Here is an 18,663-nt window from a genome sequence, read left to right on the forward strand (position 1 = left end):
CCTCCGTGCGCCGGGAGATTGACTGGCCTTGCGCCGCACTCTCTCCCGGTGGCTCGATTGGTCGTCACTCCTCGATTGGCCTCTCCTCCTTGGGTAGAGCAAAACCGCTGTTAGTAACGTATGCCCCAGTCCACCGCGAGTGTGTCATAACATCCACTGGCACCATGAGATCTATCTGTGAGTGTTCTCAGCCGCACCAGCACATGCGAATCACGGCGCGGTCGCGCGCCGCGCGGTCGTCACATGACGATCCAACAGCCAACACGAATACACACGTACACACGATCATTTATGTGCCCCCACACCACCGGGGCACCGCGATCTCGACGAAAGGGTCGGAGCTCGTCGAAACAATTCGCTCGCGGCGCTGCGCAGGACCAGTGAGTAGAATGACACATATCAAGATATAACGCAGAACGGCATGGAGTCGGCGGGCAGAAGCGTACGCAGCTCTCGCTCAGCCGCCGCCCAACCGTCCCTGAAGGCGGCACGGTCGACGGCGTTCACCCCTCGATCGTGCACCAACTGGTTGCGTATCGTGACCAGCTTCCGCATTCGGCGGACGACTCCTTCCGGCAGCGGCTGACCCGCCGGCGTCTGGGCCACGCTGATCTTTTCGTGAAGGCCTGCTGTCGGTGGCGCACGGAAGCTCTCCTCGAGCAGATACTCCATCTCCTTTGTGGCGCGAATAACAACCTCAAAGTCGTTGCCGTCCACTACTGGAGAGTCGTCGAGTGCGGCGCGCAGAAGAAGCGTGGCAATCGAGACAGCGCAGCAGGCGCCAAGCTCAAACGAGCCGGAGGCGAAGGAGGCCACGGCTGCGGCGCAGAGGGCGAGGGCGGCGGCCCTGCGAAGCCCTCGCCTGGAGGATATGCGAGGAGCCAGCGGCGAGGAAGCCACGGGAGGGCGACGAGCCGGACGCTGCGGCGCCGGGCTGCGAGAAGGCCGTGTTGCCGTTCGCTCCATGGATGGACCTGTCGGCTATTGCCAGCCGCTACCACAGCTGCTCGGTGTGAACAGAGTTCGCCACCGAGCAGCGTGGAGCTCCGCAACCGCGAGGCTAGGGCGCACACCCCGAGGCCCCGACTGGGTTTGGTTGTTTAGCTGGCGAGTCGAGACCAGGCCTGCTATTCACAGCACAAGCCCTCGCCGGGGGCTCGAGCATGCGCTCCTTTTTCCAGCGGATCCCCCCCTGTGAAAAAGTGAGGCGTGGTCTCTACTCGCCAGGTTGTTTAGTCCCTCCCTGGTCGCAAGAAAGAATTTTGGGCATGCGAAGGATCCTACCTATCCCTCCCTTGCTTGGCTGTTTTCTTTCTTTCTTTCTTTACTCTAGGTACATGTACATGTAGCACGGGACTGGCTCGCACAGGCAAACGGGTGCCAAGAAAAGAAATAAGAGCTGCCCACCCCCGCGCGCCACCTGGCGTCTTCCTCGCTCCGCGTGGTTCGCGCTGAAGTCCTCTCGCCTTCCATGCTCGTTGCGAGCGCGAGCACTGTCTCGGTCTTCCTTGCACTCGCCGCGATTCTGCTCCTCCACCAGTGCTTGCTCAACGTTTGCCACCGCTGCATGGGCGAGAGCGCCAGCAACGCGTCCATAAACCTCGTCGCGGGTCTGGAATTGGGCATGGGAGTGCTGATGGTGTTTGGAGTCGGCCGGCTCGAGATCCACCACTACACCAGCTTGGGCGAGCAGATCGATCCAAATTGGTGGCGGCGGTGGGAGGCGTGGGTGGCGTCCGAGCAGCTGAGGCGGGGCGCCGACAATTCGAGCAGCGACGCCGCGTTGCCGTGGTGGGCTCGGACGCGGCCTGCGCGCGCAAACCGCTCACGAAAACATTGGAATGGCTCGCTCAAGCCGCTCACCCTCTGGCAGTGTGGCCAGGTCTTCAGCGGGCGAGCAGCGCCGCTCCGCTTCCGAGGGCTCGGCGCCGTCGGGCCGCTCGGCCGCACGCTGCAGGGCGGCGGGGTGATCCTCTTCACGCACCTGCGGCGCACCTCCGGCTCCGTGCTCGAGGACTGCATCTTGCTCCCCTCGCTGGCGGCCATCGTCGGGCTCCGGATGAACCGACCGCTGCGGGCAGGCCGCTTCACCGGCAACGCGGTGGGCATCAACTGCTACGAGGGCGGCTTGGGCCGCTTTGGCTCTCCCTCGCTGCCGCGTCGCGAGCTGGTGCAGCTGCAGCAGTGGCTCGCGCACCCCCTCCTCGTCTACCGCCACTGCCCGCACGGCCTCCACGCGCACCTCCTCCCGCAGCGGCCGCACGCCTACCTCACCTTCCTGCGCGAGCCGGCGCAGCGCCTCATCAGCTGGGCCCGCCTCTGCCTCGGCCTCCGCTCGCGCTGCCTGGGGAGGGAGGGGGAGAGCCTCGGCGGGGAGATGGCAAGCCTCCGCGGCATCTGCACGCCGCGGCCCGGCTCAAACTGCTCCCTCGTCCTCGCCTCTGGGGGGCACGTGGCGGTCGCCGTCGAGACGGCCTTCTACACGGCGCGAGACCGCGCCCTGGAGCAGCTCCCTCGCCGGCTGCCGGCTGCCAGCCTGCTTCAGCAAGAGTCGGCCACGCCGGGCGGCTCGATACCCTCCCGGCTCGAGCTGCTCCTCGACGACAACTACGCGGTTCGGATGCTGTGTGGTGGTGCGGTGCACGAGCAGGAGAGGCCGGTCGGCCTCGCCGGGCGCGACTGCGCCCTGCGCTCGCTGCAGCGGTACGCGCTGGTCGGCCTGGTGGAGGAGCAAGCCGCGTCCGTCTGCCTGCTGATGCGCTCGCTCGGGCTGAGGCCGCAGGGCGCGCTGGATGCGAGAGAGATCCACACCTATCCTGTGGCGCCGGACTTTGAACTCGCGCATGGCAGCAAATACGCGATGGACCTGGCCTTGCACGAGGCGGCGGGAAGGCACCTCGCGAGGCAGCTGCGTGATAGTCCCGAGTGCGCACAGCTCCGGGTGGGGGTTGCGCCGGGCACCCGGTGACGTCGTCGAGAATACGCGTCGGAGAGTAGAGAGCGAGAGAGACGGGAGAGGAGAGAGCGGGCTTACCCCTGTCTGGAAATGTCACAGGAAAAGTCTTGCTCCTCTTTCCGCTGTTCCTCCTTTTTCGAGAGCACGTGAGAGAGAGTGAGGAGTGAGCACACACGCGAACCGAGCTGGTGGCGATTCCGCGCCGCCGTGGCGCACTTTGGCAACCCGGACTTGCACTTGGAGCACTTGTGGCCCGCGAAAGTGTTTTTGTTTTTATCAATTTACTGAGAGATTGTCATTTCACATTTGCGGCGGCCCGCGGTTACGGGTTAGATGCACCGTCCCGCACCGCACTCCACACAGTGCGTGTGCGGACCGACTCCCACTCAATCATGGCTCGATCTCGATTGCAGCCCGGGAGCCGACGGAGTGAGGAGCTGTTGTGCATTTTGCGCACTTGGATTTTCGTTGTATGTGGCTCTTACGTACATTCCCGGAGGAGGACTGCTGACAGGGTTTGCGATTGAGGAGTGACCCGAGTTCTCGGGGTTAGTGCACCACTGTTTTGCGGATGGCAAGGGAGGGTGCGCGGCGAACCAGTTTAGACCAGTTTAGACCAATTGCTAATGGTGCTAAACACGAACCAGATCAGTCCTGTTTACGATAAACTGGGTCTAAATCTGGTGTGTCGCGCGGCAGCGGCGGCGGAGCTAGCGCGAGGGGCTAGGGGCGCCCTAAACCGGGTCTAAAACCTGGTATGTCTAATGGGGTCCCCCACCCACCCAGGCCGACGACCCCTGTTTAGACCCAGTTTATCGTAAACAGGACTAATCCGGTTCGTGTTCAGCCGTGGTCTAAACTGGGTCTAAACTGGGTCTAAACTGGTTCGCCGTGCACCCTCATGATGGAGCACTTGCGACTTGGATGGCCCGCTGTGTCACAAAAGGTTCGGTTTCAGTTCGCTTCGTAACAACGCGTCGCGAGAGGGCAACGCGGGCCCGATGGGGGTAGGCACGGAGCCAGAGCGATGGACCGCAGCGCTCGACGGGCTGCGTGAGCCTGTGTCGCATCTGCGCTCGGAGGCTTTGGATGCCCTCGGCTCTCTGCTCGCCTCAGCTGGATGGGTGGTCGAGCCTGCTGCGGCGGAGCCACTGCTTGGTGCACTGGGCGAGAGGCTGCAGGACTCCAACTGGAGCGTGTGCCAGAAGGCCCTTTCCCTGGTGGGCGAGCTTCTCGGTCATGCCGCACATGCTTCCCGCCTCGACGACCTCGCGTCCGAGCTCCTCGCGCCTGGCTTGCTCGCGAAGGCAGCGCAAGCGCCACCGCCCGCCCCGTGGCCCATCCCCCTCACACCACACGCGTGCACGAGGATAACTCTTATTCACGCCGCTCAACCCGTGGCCGCAGGTTGCCGACCCCAAAGTCGCAGTTCGTAAGGCTGCCTCTCAGGCCTTATCTGCCTACCTGGCATCAGCCGCGGACTTGCCGCGGGTGTTGCGCCGTGTGACGGTGGGAGGCATCGAGTCGGCAGATTGGCGATTGCGACAGGCAGCTTTGCTGTATCTCTCCCTGCCAAATGCCACGCTCTGCCGTGTTGCGTCGGAACCGGGGCTGCAGGCGCCGATCGCGGACCTTGCTGCTGCGGTCGTGTCCGCGCTCTCTGATGAAAATGATGCCGTCTCGTCGTCCGCCAGCCAATGCTTGCCGCGTCTCTGCGAGGCGGCGGGCGAGTCATGGCCTGCGGTTCTCTCCGCGCTTCCAACGAGCGCGCGCAAGGCCTACAGCGCATGGGCCGCCGCCGGCGGGAGTGGCGGCGCTTGGCCAGCTGATGAGGACCAGCCCGCCGGCTCCCCCGGGCAGGCCCCGGCCATAGAGCAGACGGCGGACTCAGACGACTCGGACAACGAGGCTGGCCCAAGCGTCTCGTTTGGCTTCATCCCGGCACCGCTGATGGCGGGGCTCGAGCAGAGCGGCAGCTGGCAGTCCCGCGCCGCGGCCATAGGCCAGTTGCAGGAGCTGCTCGATGGGCTTGGCGAGAAGGAGGGAGGCGACGGCCGGAGAGCGGCAGCCTCGCATGCGCCTGCATTGGTCTCCTTCCTGCTCAGAGTGCTCGACGAGGAGCAGAACTTCAAAATCGTGCTGACTACCCTGCAGATCCTGTCCGATGTGCTTGAGGCCTTTGGCGAGGCCGTGCGAGCTTGGCCCGAGGCCGCGACGGTGCTTGTGCCCGCGTTGATGGACCAGTTTGCCGATAACAAGATCGTCATCCGCCGCGCCAACCTGTCTGTCGTGCGGAAGCTCATATCGCTCCTCACCCCCGCGCGCGTGTTGCGGCCGCTGCTGCCCTTTGTGCGCCACCCCAACTCGCACATTCGCGAGCAGGCCATCGCAGTCCTCCTCGAGGCGCTCGGAGAGGACGAAGCGCAACCGTTTGAGCTCCACCGATCCGCACTCTCGGCTGTTGCGCCGGCGCTCGAGGACCCGAAGCCCAAGGTGCAGCGCGCCGCCTCGTCGGCGGTCGGCGTGCTCGGCGATCGCATCAAGGAGTCAAATGAGGGTGGGGACGAAGTCTTTGAGTCGCTGCTCGAAGAGCTCGCGCTGCCTCCTGCGCTCGAGGCGCGCGTGCACGAGCGGCTGCGGGAGGGAGGAGCGGCTGTGGGCTTTGCCGACAACCTTGCCGAAGTCACCACGCCTGGTGGGACACCTCCGATGGTGCGCTCCGGATCGGCCGGGTGGAGGGCGGCCGCGGGGCCCGAGATGGACGACAGTCCTTTTGCCGATCTGATGGAGACCACCGCCGGCAGCCGGCGGATCGCGACTTGTGGTCGTGGCCGCTTGCCGTGGGAGGCGACATCCGATGGTCACAAATTACCTCGCGCAAACTCCCTCGGGCTCAGTGTCCTCGCTGAGGGGATGGACGAGGGCAGGCCCGGCCAGCGTGCCAGCACTTCGCACGCCGAGGAGCGGCCCGGCGGAGGCTTCGGTAGCCGACGAGGCGGAGGGATGCGCATCGAGCTACCCTCCGATGCGGCAAGCGACAGCCTGACAGGTCTTGGTCCCCTGTCGGCGCCGAGTGCCTTCAACGACGCGCGCGCGTCGCCAACGCCGATATCGCCCGCCGAGTCGGAGTCGTGGGGTCCTCCCTCTCCCATGCACTCTCCCACTAAGGCAGACGCGCTGCTCGTTGCAATGGAGCGAGACATGGCGTCGCGCCGATCTGGCGGCAGCACATCGCCCGTGCCCTCCGGCGATTCGCCCGTGGGGTCTCCGGCCTCGTCCTCGCCGCTGGGCGCGCGCAGTGGCCGCGACAAGGTTGGCATGTGGCTGCCTGCCGCCCGCGTCGCTGGTAAGGCGCCCGGAGCTACGCGGCCGCCGCGGCCAGGAGGCGACGTGGGTGGGGAGCCCTCGGCCCCTGCCGCCGACGCATTGCAGCTTCTGAAGCGGCGGCAGGCCCCCCTCGGTCTGAATCTCGATGCCTCTGCTCGTGCTCCGAGCTCGGCAGCGCCCATGCGGTCGCCGCAGGTGCGGTTTCCCTTCCAGGCGGTGCAGCGGTCGCATTCGGCGCCACAAAAGCGCACGACCAAGGAGCTAGCAATCTCTGGCGTCAATGACGCGGTGGGTGTGAGCGAGCGCCTAGAGGGCGCCATAGGAGGGCGCCGTGGGAGCGGGGCCGGAGACGCCATTCCTTGCGAGAGCCCCCCTCGCAGGCTCCCTCTCCGCCGCGTGGGTTCCCGGTTGAGTTGCCTGGCTGCCTCCAGCACTGAGGCCGCCGCCGTGCCGGACCGTGGTGCTGCAGCTCCAGGAGACGGCGAGGTGCTGCCCCCCAGAGGGCGGCGCAGCGGTGGAGGTGGCGACAGTCAGCCTGCGCTGGACGTCGTGGGTCGCGCTTCTGGGCAGCAGCCGGAGGCGGGCGGTGGGGGAAGCAGCTGTGACAGCGGAACTCTTCCTGGCGGCACCGTCCATCGTGTCGGCTTCTCGCCCGCGTCGCCACGGCGCTCCCTGCCGTCGGAGGATTCCAGTCGCGGCCAGCACGCCGGGGAGCGGGGCTCACGACGTGGCGGTTGGGGCTCGGCGGCTCCCGCCGCAGTGAGCACAATCCCGTTGACGGCGGACGGGCTAGTGGGTGGCGGGATCAGTGAGCTTCGAACGGAGGACTTGCGTGCGCTGCCGCCGCCGCCAGCCGCGGAGGCGGCGGTCGCGCGCACTCTCGAGCTGCTGAAAGACGGGGATCGCGAGGGGGACTGGGCAGCTCAGTACGAGGCGATCAACATGTTTCGCCGACTAGTCGCTGCGCAGGACGTCGGCTCGCCCGACCCATCGCTGCTGTCTCAGCTGCACGCCCTCAACCGCCTTCTCATCCAGTTTTGCGACTCGCTCCGCTCTGCACTGGCCAAGAACGCGGCGAGCGCCTTCCGCGAGATGTTTGGTTCGCTCGGCCGGCACATGGAAGCCGACCTTGACCTGATTGTGCCGATGCTCATCAAGAAGAGCGCCGAGACAAGTGGCTTCATTGCCGACGAGGCGAACAAGGCGCTCGCTGCGATGGCCGCCTCCGTCTCGGAGGGGCGCGTAATCTCGGCGCTCTCCGGTTGTGCCACACACCGCAACCCGACCGCGCGAGCGCGAGCCGCGCTGCACCTCTCCCGCGCCCTCGAGGGCATGGGATGGGGCCGCGTCCTGCACATGCGCGAGCTCGATCGAATCGTCCAGGTGTACGCGGCGCTCAACTCGGAAGGCCTGTCCGAGACGCGATCTGCCACCAAGCATGGGCTCGTCAGCATCCTGCGAGAGGCGCGGCGAGCGGGCGGCGAGACGCGTGAGCGTCTCGAGCGGCTCCTTGCGAGGTGGTTGTCCGGGCCGGCCCTGAGGAAGATTATGGACGCCGCCGAGACCTCACCCCCTGCGGGGGCCTTGGGTGCGGCACTCGACGGCATCGGCCCTCCCGACGCAGCGAGGCGCTCCCAACTGCGAGCCTCTCGCGCCTCACGCAGCTCATCCGACCGCCGTTCATCCCACGGCTTATCCGATGCACCGGCCGAGGCCGTGGACGAGCGCGCCGGTGCGTTGCTGGCCGCGCTGGCCTCGTCCAACTGGGCGTCACGGCGCGATGGCCTCACGGCACTCGCGGCCCTCTCGCGCGCCTCTCCGGAGGCGCTCGTCCGCTCGCCAAAGCTGCTGCCGCTGCTCGACGGGCTCACGCCACAGCTGACGTATGCCAACCCAAAGGTCAACTTGGTCGCGATCGGCGCCCTCGAGGAGTTGCTCCCCCTGCTCGGCGACGCGCTGGTGCCGACGGCGCCGGCGCTCGTGCAGGCGCTCGGCTCGTGCCTCGCGTCCTCGAACGCACAGGTGCGTTGCGCCGCTTCGCCGTGCCTCGACGCGCTGTTTGCCACTGTCGAGCCCGGGGCGCTGCTCGGGCCTGTGGCGGCCGCCGCGCTGTACGGGTCCAACCCGAGGGCGCGCGGTGCGATGCTCGAGCGGCTCGGCGAGCTCTCGGTCTCACTCCACCCAACCAGGCCGGGATTGGTCGTAAAGCACGCGGTGGGCGCCGGTCTCAAGTTGCTGGAGGAGGCGCGTCCGGAGCTGCGCAACGCCACCATCTCGCTGCTACGCACTCTGCACAGCCTCCTCGGCATCTCCCTCTTCGATGCGGCTCAGGTGAGCGCCGCCTGCTCGCCTCGCCCGACCCCCTGTGCCTCCCGTTGACCCCTCCCGTTCCCCTCCCCTCCCAGCGGCTCCCGCACGAGACGCAGCAGAGGCTACATTGCGCGGTGCAGCAGCACTAGCGTCAACGCGTGGTGGGATGGCGCCTGGCGCGTCGTCCTTCTGGTCCGGAATGAACTCGTCTGTGGGCTGTGGCGGATCGAGGCGGTGCGTGTTGCACACGTCTCCCTCCCTTGGGACTCTGCGCCCACGAGCGGCTACCGCGGGATACGTATTTCTCTCTTCGGTGTGTGGGTGAGGGCGGAGTTGCGCCGAGAGGTGGGAGAAGCCGCGGGACATGACCTGCTCGTTTAATTCTTTTGGCGCCGCGCGAGCTCTTCGCTAGGCTCGTTCTGGCGCAAAAGCGAGATGGTGAAGGTGCTCGCAAGAGCCTCGGTCGTGCTGATGGTGCTCGGCACGCCATCGCTGGCTGCTGCAGTGCGCGTGGCGCTGCCTGCTGCCGCAGCGGCCGCACGTTGTGGCCGCGTCCGTGCGCCGCCCGCCTGCGCGGGCGCCGGCGAGGACCTGTCCAGCCTCGGCCTGACGCCGCAGCTCGAAAAGGTGGTACGAGGCTTCAAGTCGGTGCCCGACCAGAAGCTACGATACCAGCAGCTCCTGTTTCTCGCTCAAAAGCTTGCCCCGATGGACGCGTCGCTCGCAGTGGACGCAAACAAGGTGCCAGGCTGCCTCTCGACCGTCTACGTGCATGGCTCCCTGGGCGATGACGATACCATCAACTTCGTGGGCGAGTCAGACTCGCAGCTGACCAAAGGCATCGCGGCCCTGCTGATCAACGGCCTCTCCGGCTGCACGAATGAGGAGATCCAGGCGGTCGACCCAAGCTTCATCCAGGCAGCGGGCATCGCCCAGTCGCTGACGCCCGGCCGCAACAACGGGTTCCTCAACATGCTCAAGATGATGAAGGGGCAGGCGGCCAAGCTCGCGGAGCGCGACGAAAGCAGCGGCGGTGGGGGCGGTGCGGCGAGTGATGCAATGAGCGAGGCGGCGAGATAATAGCGCGCTAGTGCTGCATGGGACGAGGGGCTGTTGAAGTTTTCTGGTAAGCGATCCTTGCTTCGACGCCCGCCAGGGGTCGGGCTCGTAGTCGGACAGGGGTCCCTCAGAAATCGACTCAGAAACGAGGTGGAGCAGCTACCGCCTACCCCGCTCCCCAGTGGCCGTTTCGCGTTTCGCCACGAGACCACGCGCGAAAAAGCCACAGGAAAAAGCGCACGCGAGGGCCGTGGCGCGGGTAGGAGAGGTCCCTTTGGCTTTGCCCGCGGCGTCGAGCGTCGTGACAACCTAGGAGCGACTCAGGGAGCCTGCCTCGCCTGCTAGAGTCTTGTCTGGGTGAAATTGTGCTGGTGCGGCGTGAACGCACGAACGAGGCGATTGGTCGTGGGAGAAGAGTGGCCGGTTGACTCCCTCACATCTCGGAGCCGAACCCAGTCACTTGGGCTGCGCCGGGCCTTGCACGAGGAGCGCAGACCCGCGGGCCGCACCCGCGAGCCGAGGACACGTTCCCGCCGTGTGTCGACGTGCGATCAAGTGCGACACGCCTGAGCGAGCTGGGCTGAGCGCCAGCAGCAGTGATGAGCGAGCGGCCGACGAGGCAGCAAGGCGCCTTTGTGTACACGGGATCTGGCAGGAGGCAGCCGGATGACGCGCCCATAGAGCAGCGTTTGTGCAAAGACCAAGCATGTGCTATCCAGCGGTGCCTGGCTAGTAAGAACCATAAGGAGGTCTACTGCAAGGAAGAGATTCGCGTGTGGCGGGAGTGCTGCGAGCGGGCCCGTGCCTTGGGAGCGCAGAAGCATGAGCAGTGAGCGGTGGGGTTTGTAAGCTTGCGTACATAAACGCAGCGCGAGGTAGGCTCAGATACGCCACGCTACTAGCAAAGAGAGTACATCTCGACGACAGCGAACACATGCGATATGGTTACTTCCCCCAGGATTGGTCTTCTCTGCATGCGGGAACACCCTCGGGCGGCCGGGTGGGGCTGCGGCTGGAGCTAGCATGGCTCGATAGAGCCGAGACCCCGTGTTGAGGCGGCGCTCCTGTGGGCGGCTGTGGAATCGGGAGATATTCGAGGCAGCCAGATCTCCCGATCTCATCCCAGTGATGGACGTCCGTACGTCCCTTCTTAGTGATTGTGTTTCGGACGGCCCTTCGTTGTGTTCTCCTCCGTCCGCCAGCGAGACTGGCTCAGTCGCTGGCGGCCACAGTTCTCTGTGAGGTGGGAGGAGAGGAGAAGACGCAGTGAAGATGGCGCAGCAGCAGGCCCCGCCAGCTGCGCAAGCGCCCATCGTCGTCGTCGTTGACGAAGTTCAGATCACCAGTGATGCAGCGCTCGTTCTCGTTCCAGGGGCTCAGCACGTAAAGGACCACACGCCTTGTCTGAGTTGGACCACGGTGTACGACAATGCAGGAGCAGTGACCAACTACACCCTGGGGCAGAGCGACGCCAAGGGCGCCTTCCTGCCGCGGTGCCGGTTCAGCGTGGACCAGCAGACAGGCACCCTCCTCGATGGGAACCACGTTCTCAATGTGCTTTTCAATGGGGCATTCTGGTCGCGGCTTCTGACCGCTCTGGACGCGGCGAACCTCTTTGCCACTCCCATGGAGAAGATCGGCGTGTTACACCAGCGGCTCGCCGGTCTGGCAATGGCCAACCCAGGGGTCTGGGTGATCTCGCACTCGGATATCTTTCTCGGTGAAGACTTTGACGCGCCCGCCGTCCCAGCGCCGGTCGCGGGGAGAGGCCGGGGCCGCGGTCGAGGGGGCCAAGCCGCGGCCGTGGTGCCGGTCGTGCCAGGACCACAGGACCTGGTCTTCCTTACGCATCTCCCGCTTCGCGCGCTCGAGGCGGGCGGGGAGTTGCCTCTGCTGCTGTACTCGCTGCTCTCTTTCCATTTGGGACCGATAGCCACAAGGGCGGCCCGCCTGCCCCTGGCAGCCCCCGCAAGACTCACGGCCGGCCTTCTCCAAGGAGCTATTGTGCAAAGCGTGGGGGCGGCGGCCGCCAACCCTACGATGCTCGCGCTCCAAATCCCTCGCTTGCTCAAGGGCGCTTCGCTCCCCGTCATCTTTCAATCTACCTCCGCGGACCCACACACGAGGCTCGAGGACTTCACGGACTTGCTCCGCATGCAGGCCGGCGGGGTAGATGAGAGGCGGCGCATCGAGGAGCGGCGGATCATGCTCGCCACCTCGCTGGGCGCGCTCTACCAGCTAGTCATCCAGCCGTCGCCCTCGGTCTCGACTGCAAATACCTTGGTGAGCCGCCTGGCCAAGCGAACTTTTGGGCAGCCACACGTGCAGTCGTCAGCAACATCCAGGCCGCCAATGTTCCAAACGTAGTCATGGACCAAGGGATGGCAGACGTGGCCGACTTCTGCTCGAGGCAGTGCGCCGCGGATAGGGCGGCGTACGCGGAAGCACAGGGCGCCGCGCCTCGCGGGGCGAGCGGCGCGGCCACCCGCGGGGCAGGCAGTGCGGCAAGCGCGCCACCAGCTCGCGAGGCAGCGCCGAGCTCGCCCATCGACGCCCGACCGATCACCGCCGAAAACGCCACAGGGCGACCGGTCCTCGTCGCAAGCGTCCTCTGGCCACAGTACGCGTGCAAAGAGTTTGGCGGAGCTGGTTGGGCGGCGACCGTGTTGCGATGCTCCAAACACACCGCAATCGTACGGTTCACGATTGCCACGACGCGCGATGGCCGACCATACGAGGACGCGCGCGTCCCGCTCGACCAACTGCGGCCGCTGCCTTCGCAACAACTGACCGCATAAGGCGCGCTTCAGATGGTGAAACCCATCATAATCAACGCAGGGTGGAACCCGATACAATCACCGCAGGGTGGAACCCGATATAATCACCGCAGGGTGGAACCCGTCATAATCACCGCAGGGTGAAACCCGATATAATCACCGCAGGGTGGAACCCGTTATAATCACCGCAGGGTGGAACCCGATATAATCACCGCAGGGTGGAACCCGATATAATCACCGCAGGGTGGAACCCGATATAATCACCGCAGGGTGGAACCCGACATAATCACCGCAGGGTGGAACCCGATATAATCACCGCAGGGTGGAACCCGATATAATCACCACCATGCTACCCGGCTTGCGAGTAGGGAGGAGGAGGCTGCGCTGCGCAAGCACGGGCGGGAGGGGCTTCTCCTGCGGAGTCGTGCGTGCGCAGGGCTCCTCTTTGCTTTCTTCTACTCCCTACTATCATCTCGTTCCCGTCCTACCAGAGAAGGTTACTTCCCCCAGGATTGGTCTTCTCTGCATGCGGGAACACCCTCGGGCGGCCGGGTGGGGCTGCGGCTGGAGCTAGCATGGCTCGATAGAGGCGAGACCCCGTGTTGAGGCGGCGCTCCTGTGGGCGGCTGTGGAATCGGGAGATATTCGAGGCAGCCAGATCTCCCGATCTCATCCCAGTGATGGACGTCCGTACGTCCCTTCTTAGTGATTGTGTTTCGGACGGCCCTTCGTTGTGTTCTCCTCCGTCCGCCAGCGAGACTGGCTCAGTCGCTGGCGGCCACAGTTCTCTGTGACCCACCCACCTCTCCCTTGTGTTTTGTCTGGGGAGGGGCTTCTCCTGCGGAGTCGTGCGTGCGCAGGGCTCCTCTTTGCTTTCTTCTACTCCCTACTATCATCTCGTTCCCGTCCTACCAGAGAAATATTATATTCCGGTTCGTGTGTTGCCGTACCGCGGCAGGCACCTGCGTGTTGCGTGCCTGGGGCACGCGCACTCCAGCACCTGGCACCTTACTCGCTACTCGGTACCCGACGAGCACGACACACTCGAGTCTGACTCAAGTACGTCGGACACGCTGTATCAGTCACAAAAGCTTCTCGCGCGGACCTCTGACACGTAGGGCAGCATGGGTATCGTCCCATTGGCATTCACCCCATTCACCCACCACGCGGGGATCGCCTCCCATAGGGCCGCCGCCGTGGTCTTGGCGCGTCGCGTGCAGCTGCTGTAAAGGCCGACTTGACCTGCGGGCCTGATGCCCCACTGTCGCATCAGCCACGTCAGTTGGGAGACCGCCTCTGACACGCCGCAGATCCGCCCTTCGGCAGCTTGCACACACGGCGGGTCTATAGGCGAGATGTTTGTCAACTGCCCCTGCTTCCGGCAGTGCCGCATCAGCACGTACACGACGCCCTGGGATCGGATGCTGAGGGTGAAGAGGTTGTTGCTGGCGGCAAGCCCTAGCTGGCGCTGCAGGACAGTGCGCTCCGCGCTATCATCGAGCTGGAGCAGCTTGGCCACCTCGCGGATGAAGTTGCCGTGTGAGACTATGACGATGACGCTTGCATTCTCCGTGTTGAACCGGCAACCCTCCGCGATGCGGCAGAGCAGCTTCTCCGGGCTGGACGTCGTGTTGGCCCAGTCCCCGTCCGCCCCGCCAGCTCCAAACAGTTCCTGTGCGGGATCCGGGCAAATTGTCTCCTCATCACCGCCAAAGCCGCTTGCGCATGCGGTTGGCATAACGCCCGGTGTCACCTACGACGCAGGGCCAGTCATGGTATCGGTGTCTGCTGGGTGGCCGGCCACCAAAAGCAAGGATCACCTGGGCACTAGCCAGGAGCGCCGCCCGCTGGGCCGGCTCCATCTCACAGAAGCGCTGCCCGCCGTCGCTCACGAGGACGGCGGCGGCCATGACGAGGGCTAACATCGCGCAATTCGTAAAATCAACTGTTGCGGCTGCCGCCAGTACCCCCCACACACAAGACCTTGCGAATATTCTTTCGCATTGGGACAAGTATTGTTCTCGTTGCTGAGGCGCACCACCAATGCGCTGGGCGATGAGGGCGTTAATTGCGGCCGTCGTCGCATTGCCATTGGACGGGCCCGTGGCCGCAGCCGGTGCGGCTCAGGTGCGGCTGCAGCCGCGGGAGCGGCCGCGGACCCGCGGCCTGGATGACATTGCCTTCCGCCTCGAGCATACTCGCTGGAGAGTCACATTGCAAAGTTGGTCGTATACCGCTGCCGACCACTTGCAAGAAAAGTTTTCAAAAATCTCTCCCCGACTTGCTTGCTCTATGCTCTGCGGACTGCGCGGTATAAATAAGGAAAGCGGATATTCCGTATTCCGTTCGTGCGAAAATCGATGCCGCCTACTCTATAGCGCTACTTTGTGACGACTCTGATTTGATCTGATCTGTGAGGGTCCGCGCCCGCAGGCGCATTTTGTATACCGAGGGCGAGGCGGTGCCCGGTGCCGAGCGCAGGCAGTGCCCACACAGGTCGGACCCCTTAAGACAGCATTGTAAGATCCCTGGGCGAGGGTGGTGGAGAGGAGGCACTGTCGGTCGGACCGACCTGTTGGAGGTAGGCCGCTCGTCTAGGCCAATCAGGTAGCGTTACGAACAAAATACCATCCACGAGACACTCCTCATCTCGGGGACTCTACGTCATCCATGATGGGACTATGACAGCTCGCTCGTGAGCTCGCTTACGGGGAGATTACGGTCACAGATATTGCTTATTGGAGAGATACATCAAGATACCGCAAAAAAACCGTCCGCACCAGGGCTCAGCCGAGATGGGTCCCGAGATGGGGCATACCTTGGCACCCCTCGAGAAGAATCCACCGCTATTCCCAACGTGTCAACTCCGATCTCTTTTCGCGCACGACACTAGGCGTACCTGTGTTAGTGCCAGTGCGCGCCAGTCCCGAGAGAGAGAGAGAGAGATTCTCTTCTCTTCTTCCAGTCCCGTGCCAGTGTCCTGCGAGGGAGTTTTATTCTTGGAGCACTTGGAGTGCAGTCATTAGCCTCACATCCAGGGCCGGGGAGCTGAGGAGCGCACCCAGCGGGCCGGATGATCGGGATCGGGTTGCGGGCAAGAGAGCCCTAGCCCCGGGGGTGCGCGTTCGCAGGGAAAGGGCCGTAAAGTAAACACGGGTCCCCGAGGGTTGGCTCTGCGCTCCGCCTCTACACGGTTATTCTAAAATTCTTTTCTGAGGAAGCCGTCGCCCGCGCCTCGCCTGTCGCGTGAATCGTGTCGTGACCGCCTGCCGTGCTTCTAAAATTCTTTTCGCGTGGCGCAGACAGCCATGCGCGCTGACAAGTAGAGGCCCCGCCCACCCAGGGTAGTATCCAAAGAGAGCGTCGTGTGCCTCGCCTGAGCCTCGCCTGAGCCACGCGCGAGAACTGGAGAGGCGTCGCCGGCGCCGTCGCGCCGTCGCGAGGCCGCTCGATCGAGACGCCTTATGACACAACCGAAGAAAATGCCTGCAGACGTCGTAGCTGGCGTGGCGGCCGGTGGAGCGAGCAGTGCAGCGGCTGTGTCGGCGGCGGAGGGAGCAGTGCCAGAGTGGATGGCGGATTGGTCGCTCGCCCTCGCCCACCGCGCCGAGCCTCACGGCGGCCTCCCGGTCGGCGCTGTCCTGGTCCAGCCGCACTCCGCGGAGCGACTGCGCAAGCTGCTCCTCTCGGCGTGCGGCGCTCGGCTGCCTCTCGAGACCCACCGCCTCGGCCCGTCGCCTCACCGCCGTCTCGACTCGGGGCTGATGGTGCACTGCCCTCCGCCGATCGCGACGCTCTTCGAGGCGGCCATCGCAGGAGAGGCGCCTCTCTGCACCAGTCTCGCTGAGTTTGTATCTCGCGCACCGGTCGTCTACCTCTCCGGCGTGAGGAGGCACGAGCGAGTACTGGGCCGGGCGCCACCCGCCGCCCGCGGTGTGCCGGCAGCGCCTCCGCCGCCCTTCACGTTTGCAGAGGTGTTCGCCGGGATCGGCGGCTTTCGCCTCGGCCTCGAGCCTCTGGGAGGGGTGTGCAGCCTCGCGTGCGAGGTCGACCCGATGGCGTGCGCCACGTACCGGCTCAACTTCGCGCGCGACGGGGCCCTGCTCGAGGCAGACCTCACCGGCCTGCCTGCCGACGAGCTGCCTGCCTTCGACCTGCTCGCGGCAGGCTTCCCGTGCCAGACCTTCTCTGTCCGTGGAGAGCAGCGGGGCGTCGAGAGCACGCCCACCGACTGGAGAGGTCAGCCCGCTCTGTCCACACGCGACCCGCCCACACCTCGCTCCCCCTCCCCGAGGCCTCTTCCTCCTCCGGCCCGTCCCGCCTGGCGAGGAGGCGCCTCCTCGACCCCCCTCTGCACCCTTCAAGCGCATGCCTCCTCGACCCCTCTCCCGCAGGCGGCCTCTACCTCGAGCTCGTCCGGCTGCTCGCCGCCTGCCGCCCGAAGGCGTTCCTCTTCGAAAACGTGCCCGGCCTCGTCACGCTCGGGGGCGGAGGCCGCTCTGCGGCCGTGAGCGGCAAGCCGACCACCTTCCGCGCCGGCTCCGTCCTACGAGGCATGGTTGCCGCCTTCGAGGGGTGCGGCTACGTCGTGAGCTGGCGGGTGCTCAACTCGCGCCACTGGCGGCCGCAGCAGCACTCGGCCGTCGCCCCCCTCCCCCTCCCGCCCCACCCGCCGGCCCTTCTCTCAGGCTGCCGCAGTACCGCGAGCGGCTCTTCCTTGCGGGCGTGCGGCGCGACTGCGAGGCGCGGCCGATGGACTGGAGCGGACTCTGCTACGAAGGCGGCCAGCCGCGGGGGACCTGTCTCGGACGCGTCTCGGACGCGTCTCCGGCACATGCCTCGGACGTGTCTTCGTAGGCGGCAGCCATGCCCCGGCCGGGGCAGGAGGAGGCGGGAGCGTGGCGGAGATCCTCGAGCCGGATGACGCTCCGGATTGCCTGGCGCCCAGCACACACGGCCAGCACACACGGGAGCTGCGCCGCCTCTCGCTCCCTCACCTGGCCGGCCGTGCGCTGCAGGCGGCGGAGCTGACGGAGGCGCAGCTCTCCGTCGTGATGGCCCAGCTGGAGGCGCGGGGCGAGTGCCTGGCGGACCGCGCCATCCCAACCGAGGGCAAGGCGCCGACCCTCATCTCGCTCTACCAAAAGACGGGCGGCTTCTCCACAAAGTTCGTCTGCGAGGAGAGGGACGGCACGCCGCGCGACGGCGCCCCGCCCCACCGCCTCCCTCGCTTCCGCACCCAACCCTAACCCGACCCGAACCCGAACCCTAGGCGCCCCGCCCCGCCGCCGACCTCGCTTCCTCACGCCGCGCGAGTGCTCGAGACTGATGGGCTTCCCGGAGAGCTACTCGATCCCGCCACGCAAGCAGGGCGCCGGCTACTCGGGCTTCTACAGGCAGATTGGCAACGCCGTCTGCCCTCCAGTCGTCGCCGCGGTGGGGGAGCGGTTGCTGGTAGCCGCGGGCGTCAGGGCGGCGGACGAGACGTAGACGTGGCGCTGCGGACTCTTTTTAAGCGCTCTGCGGTCACCTCTGTGAGTCCTTGTCGCCGGCTTGCCGCTTGCGTTGGGTTCTTTTTTCGCTCCACGAGCCCGCCTCTGGTCTCTTACATGTACCGCGCCGGAGGGAGCTACGACGAGCCTTGAACCCTTGTGACGCACTCCGGGCGTCGACTCTCTGACTCTCCATGCTGCATGCAAAACATGAAAAAATCGTACCACGCCCTCACGCGGAGACGGGCTGCGGGCTGAGCTCTTCCACGCGGATCCGGCTGCTTTGCGGCGCGGGAGCGAGTGCGCCGCCGAGCGCGGCGAGGGCGAGGCAGGCCGACGTCGCCGCCAATAGGGTCGGGACGCGCTGGGAGAGGCTGCCGTCCACGACTTGCGCGAGTATGGCCGCGACGCGGCCGAGGGTGGAGAGCAGCGAGAAGGCCGTGGCGCGCACCTGCGGGCGAGGCCGGGCGGGCGGGAGGCGGTGGGCGGGCGGCTGGCGGTGGCTGGCGGGGAGGCGGCGCGCGCCTCGAGGGGGAAGGACTCGGCGGAGAGGCAGTTGAGGGCGTTCCAGCCCGAGATGGAGCACGCGGAGAAGGCGCAGGCGAGGAGGAGGACGGGCCCGTGCAGGGAGAGCGCCAGCGCGCTCGCCGCGGCCAGACTCAGCCCCGCGACCAGCAGGAGCCGCCTAGAGCGCAGCACCGCCCATGACCCTCTCTTCTCCATGACTCCTCTCCATGACCCT

At 65.8% G+C, this 18,663-nt stretch overlaps 5 protein-coding genes across 5 annotated transcripts; 4 read left to right on the forward strand and 1 right to left on the reverse strand.

Moving 5' to 3' along the window:
• Positions 1–399: 399 nt before the first annotated feature.
• Positions 400–1,165, reverse strand: EMIHUDRAFT_243451 (hypothetical protein; the record flags this gene model as incomplete). The annotated part of the gene is made up of 2 exons (XM_005771357.1): positions 400–847; positions 1,074–1,165. 2 exons carry the CDS (start codon positions 1,163–1,165, stop codon positions 400–402), a joined length of 540 nt encoding a protein of 179 aa, XP_005771414.1.
• Positions 1,166–1,471: 306 nt separating this feature from the next.
• EMIHUDRAFT_243452 (hypothetical protein) lies at positions 1,472–2,968 on the forward strand (the record flags this gene model as incomplete). Its single annotated transcript, XM_005771358.1, has 1 exon — positions 1,472–2,968. One exon carries the CDS (start codon positions 1,472–1,474, stop codon positions 2,966–2,968), a length of 1,497 nt encoding a protein of 498 aa, XP_005771415.1.
• Positions 2,969–3,957: 989 nt separating this feature from the next.
• Positions 3,958–8,742, forward strand: EMIHUDRAFT_243453 (hypothetical protein; the record flags this gene model as incomplete). Its single annotated transcript, XM_005771359.1, has 6 exons — positions 3,958–4,176; positions 4,364–6,346; positions 6,497–6,575; positions 6,715–6,836; positions 6,968–8,614; positions 8,689–8,742. The coding sequence occupies 6 exons, from the start codon at positions 3,958–3,960 to the stop codon at positions 8,740–8,742; spliced, it is 4,104 nt and encodes a 1,367-aa protein (XP_005771416.1).
• A 286-nt stretch (positions 8,743–9,028) lies between these two features.
• Positions 9,029–9,673, forward strand: EMIHUDRAFT_243454 (hypothetical protein; the record flags this gene model as incomplete). Its single annotated transcript, XM_005771360.1, has 2 exons — positions 9,029–9,097; positions 9,212–9,673. The coding sequence occupies 2 exons, from the start codon at positions 9,029–9,031 to the stop codon at positions 9,671–9,673; spliced, it is 531 nt and encodes a 176-aa protein (XP_005771417.1).
• Positions 9,674–15,911: 6,238 nt separating this feature from the next.
• EMIHUDRAFT_118255 (hypothetical protein) lies at positions 15,912–17,919 on the forward strand (the record flags this gene model as incomplete). Its single annotated transcript, XM_005771361.1, has 5 exons — positions 15,912–16,668; positions 16,824–17,004; positions 17,118–17,274; positions 17,448–17,596; positions 17,754–17,919. 5 exons carry the CDS (start codon positions 15,912–15,914, stop codon positions 17,917–17,919), a joined length of 1,410 nt encoding a protein of 469 aa, XP_005771418.1.
• Between the last annotated feature and the right edge of the window lie 744 nt (positions 17,920–18,663).

Source organism: Emiliania huxleyi (assembly GCF_000372725.1).
Source record: "Emiliania huxleyi CCMP1516 unplaced genomic scaffold EMIHUscaffold_388, whole genome shotgun sequence".
Lineage (NCBI taxonomy): Eukaryota > Haptophyta > Isochrysidales > Noelaerhabdaceae > Emiliania > Emiliania huxleyi.